Genomic DNA, 14142 nt, shown 5'->3' on the forward strand with positions numbered 1-14142 from the left:
ATTTCTGTTTGTCCAATGAAAAACATGTAAATAAAAGTTATCCCCAAAAGACAAACTTTATTTTTTTGGTATTTTCCTTCTGGTTTGTTTTGCAAATTGGGAGTTTGAAAAATCTAATGCTTTTTATCAAACAAGAGATAAATCAAGTTGTGTGTGCTTTCAGTATCACCTTCAGTTTTACAACCTTCAATAACAGTTGATATCACCACTCCTCTGTCCCCTCTACCTATCTAAGGAGAGTAGTGGTGGCAATATTTATTCAAAATAAACAAATAAAGTAGGAAGAAAAGTGCTATAAATCCAAAGGAAAGTCATGTTTTTAACTAATTTAAGTGAAGTCACCAATATGTTGTTTCACCTTGCATAGCATTTGAGTTGGTTATGCATTCTCCCACCCTCCTTTTTCTCTCTCCCACCTCTCTGAATTAAAGAATTGGAGAATTTCAGATATGTATGAAACCTTAGAGATCAGTTCTTTTCACTCTCTTCCTCCTCTTCCTTCCTCTCTCTCTCTCCTCTCTCTCTCTCTCTCTCTCTCTCTCTCTCTCTCTCTCTCTCTCTCTCTCTCTCTCTCTCTCTCTCTCTCTCCTCTCGCTCTCCTTCTCTCCTTCCTTTTCTGCATTCTTCCTTTCCTTTCTTCCAGCACTCCCTCCATCACACCCTCTTTTTCCCTCTTGATTGTTGCCCCAATCAGGGAAGTGGGTTCTTTGCTATGTAGCTTGCACTAGTTCTCTCTCCCAGTCTCTTCTGCGCATGAGTCACCGCTGGCCGCCTCAGTGAAGGTGTGACAATTTCTGGGGACCCAACTGGCTGAGGAAGAGGCGCTCAGCACCCGCAGGCGAGCGAGCAGAGGTACGACTCTCTGTTTCAGTTGAGACGTAGAGAGGAGAGGACAGATTGAGCTCCGGAGACTGCGAGGGGGTTTAGATGCCGGGAAGCAGTCGGTGTTGGAGCGGGCTCTGCTGAAGAGGAAGATGGTTCGGCCAGTGGGTTCCAGTACCCAGTGCGTAGAGAAGCACCTTTCAGCACCCTGGACAGCGTGCGCATTGCCTCCTCTTTCAGCTCCTAGAACCTAAAAGGAGCTTGAGCGTGGCTCGCTCAGACTCAAACCGCTCGCAGTCGTATCTCTTCCTGGCCATGGGACCCAGGGTAAGTCCGTAGAGCAATGGACTTGGCTGAAGCCCTCCTGGCGCTCCTCCTCGGCTCAGTGCTAGTCGTCTCTCTTCTGTCCAACCTGCTGGTGCTGTTATGTTTTCTCTCCAGCTCCGAGCTCCGCCAGCAAGTGCCCGGGCTCTTCCTGGTCAATCTGTCTCTGTGCAACCTGCTGTTGACCGTCCTGAACATGCCCTTTACTCTTCTGGGTCTCCTGTGGCGCCAGCAGCCCGTGGGGGACTGCGCGTGCCAGGCGGCGGGCTTCTTGGAAACTTTGCTGGCGTCCAACGCCATGCTGAGCATGGCTGCGCTCAGCCTGGACAAGTGGGTGGCCGTGGTGTTCCCGCTGAGCTATGCGAGCAAGGTGCGTGGCCGCGATGCCGCGCTGCTGCTGGCCTACGCCTGGCTGCACTCGCTCGCCTTCCCGCTGGCCGCGCTCGCCTGCTCCTGGCTCGGCTACAGCGGAACCTACGCGTCCTGCACGCTGCACCTGCGGGCGGAGGCGGAGAGGAGGCGCTTCGCCGCCTTCACCGTGGCCTTCCACGCCGCCAGCTTCGCGCTGTCTCTCGTGGTGCTCTGCTTCACCTACCTGAAGGTGCTGCGCGTGGCCCGCTTCCACTGCCGGAGGATCGACGTCATCACCATGCAGACCCTCGTTCTGCTGGTGGATATTCATCCCAGGTAACGGCGGGGCTGAGGAGAGAAAGGGCCACGGGCAACACCCCACCCGTGACTCGCCTTGTTCTCCCCCAAGCCGGGGACTTTTGTAAAATGAGAGGCGGGGATAAGTTTGGGGTCTCTAAGATCTCCTACAGTTCTGACACTTTTCTTTCTCAAGGTCACACTCACAGACAAAAAGGTTGTCTCTGGTAAGCAGCAGGACAGTGAGCCCTGGCAAGTTATTTGCAGTGTGTAGAACACAGTTTTCTCTTTGTAAAGTGGGAAACGGCTTAAACACTCCTTCCTTATTGATTTATCTGTTTATTTATTTATTCATTTATCTATCTGTTTATCTGTCTGCTCTCTTATTTGTTTGTTTGCTTATTTATTTATCTATTTGCCTGGAGAGAGCAGGAAGGAGGACTCCTGGTTAGCGTTGAGGCGGGGCCACATTCCGCGACGTTGCTTCCAGCCTTGTTGCATTCACAGACATGCACACGCAGTCCAATAATTCCCTTTCTACTCTCACTTTTGCGTACAAATGGTTGCCAGAAAATAAGTGGGAATCAGCCCAACCTCCGCATGAGTGTGTGTGAATGGTGAGGTTTGGGAGTGCGGGACTGTGTTTCCGATAGTGAATTTGTGTGTTTGAATGTGTGCGACGAATCTATGGGTAAAGGTGAATTGTGTCTGAGCTTTTTTTTTTTGGGGGGGGGAGGGGGAGGGTCTGGGTCTGCGAGGGATGCATGAGTATGCATTTCCAAGAATCTGGATGCCTTGTGTGTGTGCATAAATGTATCTGTGTGTGAGCGTGACACACTTTGTATATGTTTGAGCGTGAGTTTGTGTCAACAAACGTGACAACAAGCGTGAGTTTGAGCAACGGTAGTCTATATGCCAAGGGATAAATTCGCGAGCCATCCAGTGCCTACTCTCTGGCATCCCAGACTTCAGCACTTTTGTACAGATTGCAAGCGCCACCCTTGGGAACCTGGTTGACTCATTTGATTGTCCCAGGACCCCTAGCGTGGTACTCTCCTGGCTTTATCTCCCCTCTAGGCCCACTCCCCTCCCCTTGCTTAATTCCCTAAAGGACTTCAGGAGCAGGACTGAATGCAGTTACTGCACGGCAAAGAGCAGGCGAGAATTATAAGTTTTCCTCCAGCGCTCACTACCTGTCTTTTCACTGTCTGGCCAAGCTGCTCCCCAAATCCTCCACGCCCCGCCCCTGATTCTGAATTTAACTTTTCCCTTTGTCTTGCAGCGTGAGACAGCGCTGCCTTAACGAGCAGAAGCGGCGGAGGCAGAGGGCTACCAAGAAAATCAGCATCTTTATAGGCTCCTTCGTCCTCTGCTTTGCTCCTTACGTCATCACCAGGTGAGACTTTGCGGACTGCTCGCTGCCCTGGAAATATGGCTCCGCTTCTGAGCTCTGAAACCTGGATGTAGTTCTCAGCCAGGAATGGCTGCCAGTCACGTAATGTTTAAGTTTCTTTCCAAGTGAACAAATTGGGAAGATAGCAAATCCTGATTCGCAGAATATTAGAGTTGGAAGGCAACATATTAGTCTGGAAGGTACTTTTAGACGCTAAACAAGAATCTCAGCTATAAGGGACTGTAGAAAAGAGAGTTAGAATTGTAAGAGACCTCAGTACACATCACAGTGAATATAATTAATTATATTCAGGGACTTAAGGGCACAAAACATAGACTGCAAAAGTTACAAGAGATTTTAGAACAAAATCTATTAGAGGCTAGAGATCACTTAGTCTAATCTCCTCATTAGTTATTTGAGAAAACTAAGTTCTAAAGACCAGAGAAATGTGTCGTCCATGATCACTGTTCCCCTTTTATAAACGAGGAATTCAAAGCCCAAAGATCACTTGTGATGACAGTGAATGAAATGACTTGATTATGGTCATCACATAATAGACAGACTGACCAAACCTGAACAAGAATCGCCTCAATACTATCTTCATTAGAGCTTCTCCAACTTTTGCCTGATGACCAGGGGTAGAATATGCAAGATCCATTCCAGTTTTGGATAGATCTAATTGTTAAGAAGATTTTCCTAATATCAAATGGAGAGGTGTCAATAAAATTCCTACACATAATATCTAGTTCTAGAAAGGAATCTGTGGAGAGCTCTGTGGAGAGTTTTCAAAGGATCCACTTATTTGGATGAGAAAGAAATGTCTTTATGTCAAAGTGTTTTATTTCCTTTGCAATCACATGTATTTTATTTTAAGTGTTTAAAAACATTACTAAGAGAATGGATCCACAGAATGACAAAAGGAGTCCACCATCCTCAAAAGATTAAGAATATCCTGCAACAGAACAAATTTGTCTTCTACTTGACAGCTCACCTTAAAATATTATTAAGAATTAAGAATCATGGTCTCTCCCTTAGTGTTTTTTTCTTCTCAAGGTTTTTTCAACATCTTTAGCTAGGTCAAACCATACTTCAATGACATACTTTCCAAATGCTCTTATTATTCGTTGAATGCTTTTTTCACTTTGTCTAAGTCATTCTTTTAAAAATGGGGTATTGAGAGCTAAACAGAATCCTCCAGATGTGGTCTAACTAGATCAGAGGACATAAGGACTAGAGCCTTGATCATTGATTTCTTCTATTCTCTGCCTTGTGCTTTATTCCCTTGGGTACTGTAGGGAGATAAACAGAAAATAAAGGGAAAGTTTTCATAACTCCCTTATTGAGTGGGTGAGTCCATTCTCCTCCACTATTCTAAAGTAGGTCTCTATCTGAGGAGGATAAAATCAAAATGTTAACTAATCAATATTCTGCACATGAAGGGCCTGTGAGTCATTTTTGGGCGTCTGTTAATTACCATATGCCACCAAGATACAGATCTGTGTTTCTCCTCATAGTGTGAGTCTGTAGCCTTTTCCACATGCAGCAGGAATGCAAAAAAAAATCTTCTTTTTTGATTAATAGGAACAGAGCAAACTGTAATGTCCTTTTCTCATGGATGCTTGGGCAGAATCATATTATCTTTGTGCTCTAGACTTGTTTGAAATAATAAATAAGCTTTGTTTATTGTTTTAATCCTTTATGTTTAATTCTTTTAGAATATGCTTATATATGGGGAAATATGACCAACATATTTATAATATATATGTATATATATGATGTGACAATAACATCCTAAAAAACACACTGTCATCTCCTTGAAAGCAGTTGCCTCAGAATTTTTGGTATTTATTGCAGTATTGCTGGCATTGCTCAAAAAACAATGACAATAATTTACATTTGCATTGTACCTTTCCAGCTTGTAAGAAATTTAATTGAAGCACTTCTAAATCCATGAGACAGGTAGTTCAGTTATTATGACCCAATCTTCTTCCTGAAGTGAAAGATATAGAGGGAAGACATTCTTTGTCCAATGTAGCAAAGCAATGATTCAAATCTAGGGCTTCTTTGAGTTCAATTTAGGAGAAAATTATTAAATTTGTATTTTAATTTTCTTTGTTAGGAGTGAAAGAAAATCACTGCAGTGTGATTTTGACTAGGAATTGGCTCTTTATATCCTTCTCTAAATTTGTCCTTCTGCATTCACACACACACACACACACACACACACACACACACACACACACACACACACACACACACTGAAATTGTTCAATGACCAGAAAAGATTTATTTTTAAAAATCCTGCAAGGTCAGCATAGTGCTAGCTGAGAGAACTTAGGAAAGCTGCTCAGCTTTGCTTGAAATTGAAGAATGTCTTCTTTAGGGATTTTCCTAGATTCAACAAATGCTACTTTGAACATTAAAATTTCAAAAGCAATATCAGTCAGCATGATGAAGTGAGAAAGGCACTGGCTATGAAGTCAGAGGATCTAGCTCTGCTACTTAGAATCTGTGTGACTTTGGACCAGCCATTTCCTGTTTCTCAGGCTCAGTTTCCTCATTTGTGATATTAATAACTGAATATTTATATAGAGAGTTAGAGTTTTAAAAATACATTGTGCATTAGAGGGGTAGTTAGGTAATGCAGTGAATAGAGCCCTGGGTCCAGAGCTAGGAAAACCTGAGTCCAAATCACTTACTAGCTGTATGATCCTGGGCAAGTCATTTAATAATTATTTGCCTCAGTTCTTCATGTGTAAAATGGAGACACATTATTGAAGGAAACATCAAACCATTCTAGTATCCTTGCCAAGAAAACCCTTGGCCTAGTCCACAGAGTTGGACACAATTAAATGATTGAAAAACAATATATGCTTTAATTCATTTGGTTTTCACAATTCTGAGAGGCAGTCAGTAGGAGAATTATTTTCCCCAACTTACAAGTGGGAGATTTGGACTTCAGAGAAGTTGTTTTTCCTGATTCCAGGCCTAGGTGTCTTTCAAATATCCCATACTTAAAAAGACTAAATGATGTCTAAGATACTTTATAACTCTATACTTTTTAAACTATGACATTGTCCCCATTATCCTCATAAGAGTAATAACATACTAGCATTTATTATAGCAATTTAAGGTTGGCAAAACACTGTTAAAAATATAATCAGAGTTGATCCTCACAACAACCCTGGATGCTATTACTGTTCCCATTTTGCAGATGAGGAAGTGATTTGTCTAATTTCACAGAGCTAGTAAACATATGAATCAGAATTTGAATTCAGATCTTCCTGACACCAGTTTCAGTACTCTACTGCTTAATCTAAGAATATACAAATATTTCTTCATTGAGCTAGAAGTCAGAAATTGCTTAGTGGTTAGAGCACTGGGCCTGGGGTCAAGAAGACCTGACAGTAAATCAGCCCCAGATCCTTACTAGGTGGGCAATGGGAGAAGAGAAAGTGAGGAGAAAGTCACATAACTCATGTTTGCCTCAGTTTCATCATCTGTAAAATGGAGATGATAATACTACCTGCATCTCTGTGGATTAAATGATATAGAATTTATAATGTGCTTAGCACATAGTAGACACTATATAAACTTTAGTTATTTCTATCTCCAGTTCTGCCACAAACTGGCCTTGTGATTTTAGACAACTCATTTCCTCTCTGAGCTTCAGTTTTCCTATCACTAAAATCTAGAGCTTTTGATGAAATAATTACCAAAGGTTTTTTATTACAACTTTAAAACTCTATGTTTCCTATTTGAAATTCTCTTCTAAGCCTAACATTCTGTATTTTATATTCTTAAATTCAATGTTCTAAGATCCCTTCTAGCTATAGCATTCTATATTCTGTGTGCTAATATTCTATGTCCTAAACATCCATTGTCATTTTATGAAATTTTGCAAGAATCATTATAGGTATTTTCTGCTGCTTAAATGAGTGAAGTGCATACTTTTTTGTGTTTTTCAACTTGAATTCTTTAAGGAGACTTTGATTTCTATTAAAATCTTATCCCTCACTGTGATCCCCATGCCCTATGACAAGTCACGGCTCACCAAAATCTTGTTATCAGCTACAACTTATCGGTGTTCAACATTTTAAAAATGTCACAGATTTATAAATAATTATTCCCTAAAGACTTAAAGAGGTATTTGGCTATATTAAGTTATGGAAATTACCAATTGGTTCCTCTGTGCGTAAAATGAAGATAATGATACTTGCTTCTTACCTTAGCAAGAGGATGTTGTGTCTATAAAGGCTTCATTAAGCTCCTTGGAGGGATGACTTTTTTTCCATGGTTATTATCATGCCTGATTTCTCTTTACTTCAAGCTGAGGGACTATTTTAGAAGTCAATTTCTGTAGTCTGTGTATGTAGAACACAGAATGTGAGAGGTAAGAGGAATCTTAGTAGTGATTAATCAACCTCTTCCTTTTCCAGATGAAACTGAGACTCAGTGAAAAGAGGCTATTTGCTCAAAAACCACTCAGTAATTTAGTAAGGGGATTAGGACTGGGATCTTTGTCTTCTGATTCTATTATTTATGTCTATATCAAGCCTTTATTGACACTCTACCTAATACTGCCTATCTTGAACAGTTAGTAATCCTCTGAAATGATTCCCAATTCAGCAAAACTTCTATTTCTTCAACTCCTTGATCGAAGAATCTTGATGGAGGAAGTAAATACAAGAAATTAACTTATATAAAAAATAGTCTAATAAGAATATTTTGGGTCAGGGAGATCTGGACGACTGTGTATAGTTTAGTGAGACTTGCTTTTCTCTTTTCAGAACCTTTGTTGCCAATCATTTCTTAATATTTTAAATTACTAGCCTCCCAGGTTAAACTTTTGAGTCTGAGGTCCTACAATTAAAAACAGATTAAAGAAATATAACAACATTTTGCTGACATCATGAAGCTTAAATAGAAATGATACTTGGGATGAGAGAAGGAGAGAGAAGGGGAGGATGATCATCTGTGAATGACATAATTCTCAGCAATATAATGATCCAAGACAACTCTGAAAGAGTTATGATGAAAAATGCTATCCACACCCAGAGAAAAGCTGGTATCTATTGCATATTGAAGCACACTGTTCTTTTTACTATCTTTCTCTTAAGGACTTTTTTGATCTATGTTTTCTTTTACAACATGACTATTCTGGAAATGTTTTTCATGACTACACATGTGTAATCTACATTGAATTACTTGCCTTCTTAATGAGGAGGTAGGGGGAGGGAGGAAGGGAGAGAATCTGGAACTCAAAGTTTTTTAAATGAATGTAAAAATTGTTTATTACATATATAAAATACTAAAGAAAAAGAAAAAGAAAGTAAAAATATTCACAGCTCACATTTCTAGAAACCTTTATGATTAATAAATTGCTTTCACCACAATCCTGTGAGGTAGACAGAATATTATCTTAATTTTATAGATGAGTAAACTGAGGCTCAGATTAATATTCTGTCACACCAATACTAATTTGCATATCTGGGGCTTGAATTGAGTTCTTCTAGTGAATCAAGGGTTACTACTCTTGATCTAAGATATTTGGAGGGTGAATGCTTTTAAATGAGTTTGATTATCATATTAGACTCTTCCATTTCTTTACAACAGGCTGGTGGAACTCCTTCCATTCATTACAATCAACAACTACTGGGGAGTAATAAGCAAGTGCCTCACCTACAGTAAGGCTGCCTTGGACCCTTTTGTGTATTCATTGCTGCGTCAACAATACAAGAAGGTGGTGATCAACATTGTCAACCGACTGCTGAGACGAGATTTATACCCATCATCTGGCTACAATAGCTCTCTTGACACAGAGAATGATTACTGCCTCCATCGGCCAAATTGAACTCCATTATTGGGGTTTGGGGACTGAGATTGGGCAGGTTTTTAACCATGCCAGCCAATTTTCAGCAAGCCTCCTGTATATTGGGCTGATAGCTGTGAAGGGAACTTGGGTCACCTCAGAGTGAGAGAGTATCCCAATCTCTTTGGGGGCAGCATTGGTCTCAGTAGCACTACTTCAATCAAGACCAAGACAGGGAAAAAGGCAAAGGGTATGGATTTACTCTTCCCATCCCCACTTGCTGCTAAACTAGAATTTGGGGTTTTCCCTAAAGGTCTTAAGGATTAGTGCTTCACTTTATGTGATATATCGAAGCATCTTGGGTGAGTTGGGAAAGAATTGGTTTTGGAGTCAGGAGACCTAGACTAGAATAACAGCTTTGATACATGTTGCCTTGGTCTTCATTCCTATGAGCTTCATCTTTTTCATCAACAAATGGAGAAAATTAGACTAGATGATCTCTATTGATGCTTTCTAACTCTAGATCTTATAATGAATTAGAGGAATGTTGTGGCAGTGGGAATGGAAGCCTGGCAGGAAGAACTGGAGAACTTTCAGAATCCTTGCCTGTCCTTACTCCAGGGATGTCTCTGTCCTTCATCATTTGAGTGATATGAAAGCATTATCATAGTTAAGAGGCAAAATTATGGAGCGGGAAAGGAACTGCATTTGAGTTTAAAAAGCTAAGTACAAATCCCACCTTTCCTGCTTAACACCTATCTTACCCTGAGCAAGTCCATTTCTATCTGTAAGGCTAACTCACTTTCCTCATCTGTAAAATGAGAAAGGTTAGACTTTATGGCCACTAAGGTCCTTTTAGCTCTTTATCTATGATTCAATTCAGTGTACCTTGTTATCTCCTTTTCTTATCCTTCTTCCCTCACCAGAGAATTTGCTTTGATCTATTGGTAAATTAATAAATTTTAGATTTACTTTTATTTTGATACCACACTAGTCCATCATTTCCATTTGGAAGAGTAGTCTATAATGATCAAAGAAACCAGCAAGTTTAATGTTGATAACTTTGTCACCTTTTACTCCTGGATGAGATGTATTAGTGAATGGTTCCATTTGGAACAAGGAAAACTTTTCACTACACACCATAAAAGCTAAGAACATAATATGTACCATAAAACAGAAAGATTATAGATAGGAATTTAACTTCCCTCCTCCATACCATGAGTAGAGTAAAAAAAAAATTTAACCTAAGCAAGCTTTGAATCAATGGATTGCTATTTTGATTCCCACTCTCAATCTACCTTCCACCATAATCTCCCATTTGTAAAGTATCAATGGAATAAAATTCTGATTTGGCATTAAACTTCTAACATACAAAGAGCCATTGATGAAGAGATATGGGAGAAGAAGGACTTGGAGTGCTAGATGTTTGCAGAATCATTCATCTGACAATATTCAAGTGTTGAATAATTATCCTTAGCCTAATATAAAGATTACCAGGCAAATTGAAGATGCATTGGGATAATCCCATTTTCTCTCCTCTATAAACCACATATCCAAGATAAGAACTGGAAAATCCAATCCTGGGTTTTCAGTTATTCCCAAAGACTTGACTTTAAAAATGCTCAAAGGCAATGTCCATCATTATGTACAAACTCACTTGGTGGACATTTGGGTTACCAACACATTGCTCTTGGCTTGACCTACTTTAGTGGGTTATTCCCTAACTCATTCATCATTTGAATTTACATTGATTTGTTTTCGAACCGATTTACATGTATGGGTCCATTTCAAGCTAGTCAAATATCTTGTTAGGAGAAGCATGATGGGATGGATAAAACAGTATTCAAGGAACAGGATAATCAGATTCTGGGTCCAACTCTGCTGCTAGTTAGCTGTGTAATCTCGAGCAAGTCTTTATTTCTATAACCCTTGGTTTCCTGGTTGTTGTAACAAAGCACTGAATTAATCTCTAAGATTCAACCTAGCTCCAACATTTTGTGATTCTGGCTTATATTCAATAAATGACACTGATGTTGATTGTGTTATTATAAATGCAAGTTATGTTGACTAGGTGTTCACTGGTCTAAAATAAATAAATAAATAAAGCCCGAGCCCCAGATCAATGGATCTAGCTTAAGTGGGTCACATTTGCAAAATGGAAGGATATGAATTTTCACAAAAATTACTGCAAGAACCCAAGTTTGTGAATAAAAATATAAGTATTAGAATATATCTTTGAGATTGTTTCCTCATTTTATAGATATGGAAACTGAAGTCAATCTTAGGGAAGTGATTCATTCTAGGCTACTCTGTTACAAAGTAGAAGGATTCACACCCAGCTTTCCTCATTTCAAATCAAGCATTTTTTCTACCGTAGGACTACAAAACCTCCTTTATTAATGGAACCAGAATCTAGTTAGAGGCTTAGGGTAGAATTTAATTTTTCAGTGATCCTTCCCCAATCCATAATGATGAAAACTTCTCCAGAAAGCTCTCCTACTGCTTTCTTTGCATGTGAGTCATGTACGCCTCAATGCAGTAAAAAATAATTCTGCTTATGTTAAATTGGAATGTGCTGTCCTGTTTTGTCCCTTTAGTAAGGGGTTTGTCCTTTGTACATCTGTGTAAATAGAATATTTGTTCAGGGGAAATATTCATGTGAAAAAAGATGTTGCCTATTTGTCACAGATTTCCCATCTATTCCACTGATACCTTAGGAAAAAATTTTCCAAGGAAGTCTGTCATCACTGTGAAAGTTAGCAATCCTTCTTTGTAGAAGAATCCAAATGATTTGTGTTTGTTTCAAGTGAAATTGTTTTTTTTAATATATATTTTGATATAGATTGGATTATTTCATGGCCACTGGATATCAAACTCAGTGGATGGGACACTCATGCTGAAGTACTTTTTTTTAGCCTTTCTTATCCTAGATTTTGTTTTTTTTAGTGCTGTGGATATTGAGGAAAATACTTCATATGTGTATCATGAAGCTATGTGGTTTTCCAAATAATTTCTAAATCAATAAAAGTTTCATTTGCGTGTTTGCCATTTCTTTGGTTGAAAATTAATCTAGCCATACATTGTAGCTTCAGATTCAGTTATTGGTACAACAGAGAGTATAGATATTTGTTCAACAACTTTGGAAAAGAAGAATGACTTCACTTCTCTATGGGGCTTTGCACTTTGCAAAGTAATTTTCCTTACAATGGTCAATTAAGATAAGTACTGCTAAATCCTGATTAGTACAAGTAATGAATCCTAAGAAGTGATTACATTATTTAAATTTGCACTGCACATTTCCCTGGACTAGAAGGAATTATTATGTAATTATAACTTTAAATTGTACAAATTACCATTTTATACATGAGACTCAGAGGCACAGCTAGTTTAAGACCACTTGGCTAATAACTGGCAGAGATGAGATTTGAATCCAAGTCTTTCATATCTAACTACCAAGTTGTGTTTTTTCTTTTTCAATATGCCATATGCATTGTGTGATAGGTAAATCATCAATCTAGATCTTTCCACCTCCACAATCATTTAGGCTATATCCCTAACCCCAACTAATGAACTTTCAAATGCATAGATGAGAATGCTTGATATATAATAAGTTTTGTTCTTTTCTTCACTTTTCTATTTCTTTCTTTTCTTTTTCTCTTCCCTTCCCTCTTCCCTTCCCTTTTCTTGTAGGATTTAGTTTATTGCACTCCATAGCACTAATTCATCAGGTAATTATTTAACTCTGATTTTTTTCTCTTCTTAATTTTTTTCTTTATTAAAGCTTTTTATTGTTCAAAACATACACATGGACAATTAGTCCTTGCAAAACCTTGTGTTCCAATTTTCCCCCCTTCTCCCATGCCCTCCCCTAGATGGCAAGTAGTCCAATACATGTTAAACATGGTAGAAATATATGTTAAATTCAATATATGCATACATATCTATATAGTTATCGTGCCACACAAAAAAATTCAAATCAATCCAGTAAAAGAAAAAAGATAGTGGCAAAATAAAATGTAAGCAAACAAAAACAGAAAGAGTGAAAAATGCTATGTTGTGAACCACACTCAGTTCCCACAGTCCTCTCTCTGGGTGTAGCGCTCCTCATCACTGAACAATTGGGTTGAATTAGCTTATTGTTGAAGAGGGCCATATCAATCAGAATTGATCATCATATAATCTTCTTGTTGCCATGTTCTATTCATTTCATTCAGCATCTCTCCAGGTCTCTCTGAAATCATCCTGCTGGTTGTTTCTTATGGAACAATAATATTCCATAACATTCAAAAACCATAATTTATTCAGCCATTCTCCAACTGATGGGCATCCATTCAGTTTCCAGTTTCTGGCCACTATAAAGAGGGCTTCCACAAACACGTTTGTACATGTGGGTTCCTTTCCCTCCTTTAAGATCTCTTTGGGATACAAGCCCAGTAGAAACACTGCTGGATCAAAGGGTATGCACAATTTGATAACTTTTTGAGCACAGTTCCAAATTGCTCTCTAGAATGGCTGGATTGTTCACAGTTTCACCAACAATGTATCAGTGTCCCAGTATTCTCACATCCCCTCCAACATTCGTCATTATCTTTTCCTGTCATCTTAGCCAATCTGACAGGTGTGTAGTGGTATCTCAGAGTTGTCTTAATTTGCATTTCTCTGATCAGTAGTGATTTAGAGTACCTTTTCATATGACTAGAAATAGTTTCAATTCATTCATCTGAAAATTGTCTGTTCATACCCTTTGACCATTTATTAATTAGAGAATGGCTTAAATTCTTATAAATGTGAGTCAATTTTAGAAATGAGGTCTGTATCAGAACCTTTGAATGTAAAAATGTTTTCCCAGTTTATTGTTTTTCTTCTAATCTTGTCTGCATTAGTTTTGTTTGCACCAAAACTTTTTAGCATACTATAATCAAAATTATCTATTTTGGGATCAATAATGATCTCCAGTTCTTCTTTGGTCACAAATTCCTTCCTCTTTCACAGATCTGAGAGGTTAACTATCTTCTAATTTGTTTGTAATATCATTCTTTATGTCTAGATCATGCATCCATTTAGACTTTATTTTGGTATATGGTGTTATATTGGGTCAATGTCCATAGTTTCCAATTTTCCCAGCAGTTTTTGTCAAATAGTG

At 38.8% G+C, this 14142-nt stretch overlaps 1 protein-coding gene across 1 annotated transcript; it reads left to right on the plus strand.

Moving 5' to 3' along the window:
• The first annotated feature begins 774 nt into the window (after positions 1-774).
• GPR78 (G protein-coupled receptor 78) lies at positions 775-12045 on the plus strand. Its single transcript, XM_074272719.1, has 3 exons — positions 775-1833; positions 3077-3190; positions 8804-12045. The coding sequence occupies exons 1-3, from the start codon at positions 1166-1168 to the stop codon at positions 9039-9041; spliced, it is 1020 nt and encodes a 339-aa protein (XP_074128820.1). The 5' UTR covers positions 775-1165; the 3' UTR covers positions 9042-12045.
• The last annotated feature ends 2097 nt before the right edge of the window (positions 12046-14142 follow it).

Source organism: Sminthopsis crassicaudata, chromosome 6, assembly GCF_048593235.1.
Source record: "Sminthopsis crassicaudata isolate SCR6 chromosome 6, ASM4859323v1, whole genome shotgun sequence".
Taxonomy (NCBI): Eukaryota; Metazoa; Chordata; class Mammalia; order Dasyuromorphia; family Dasyuridae; genus Sminthopsis; species Sminthopsis crassicaudata.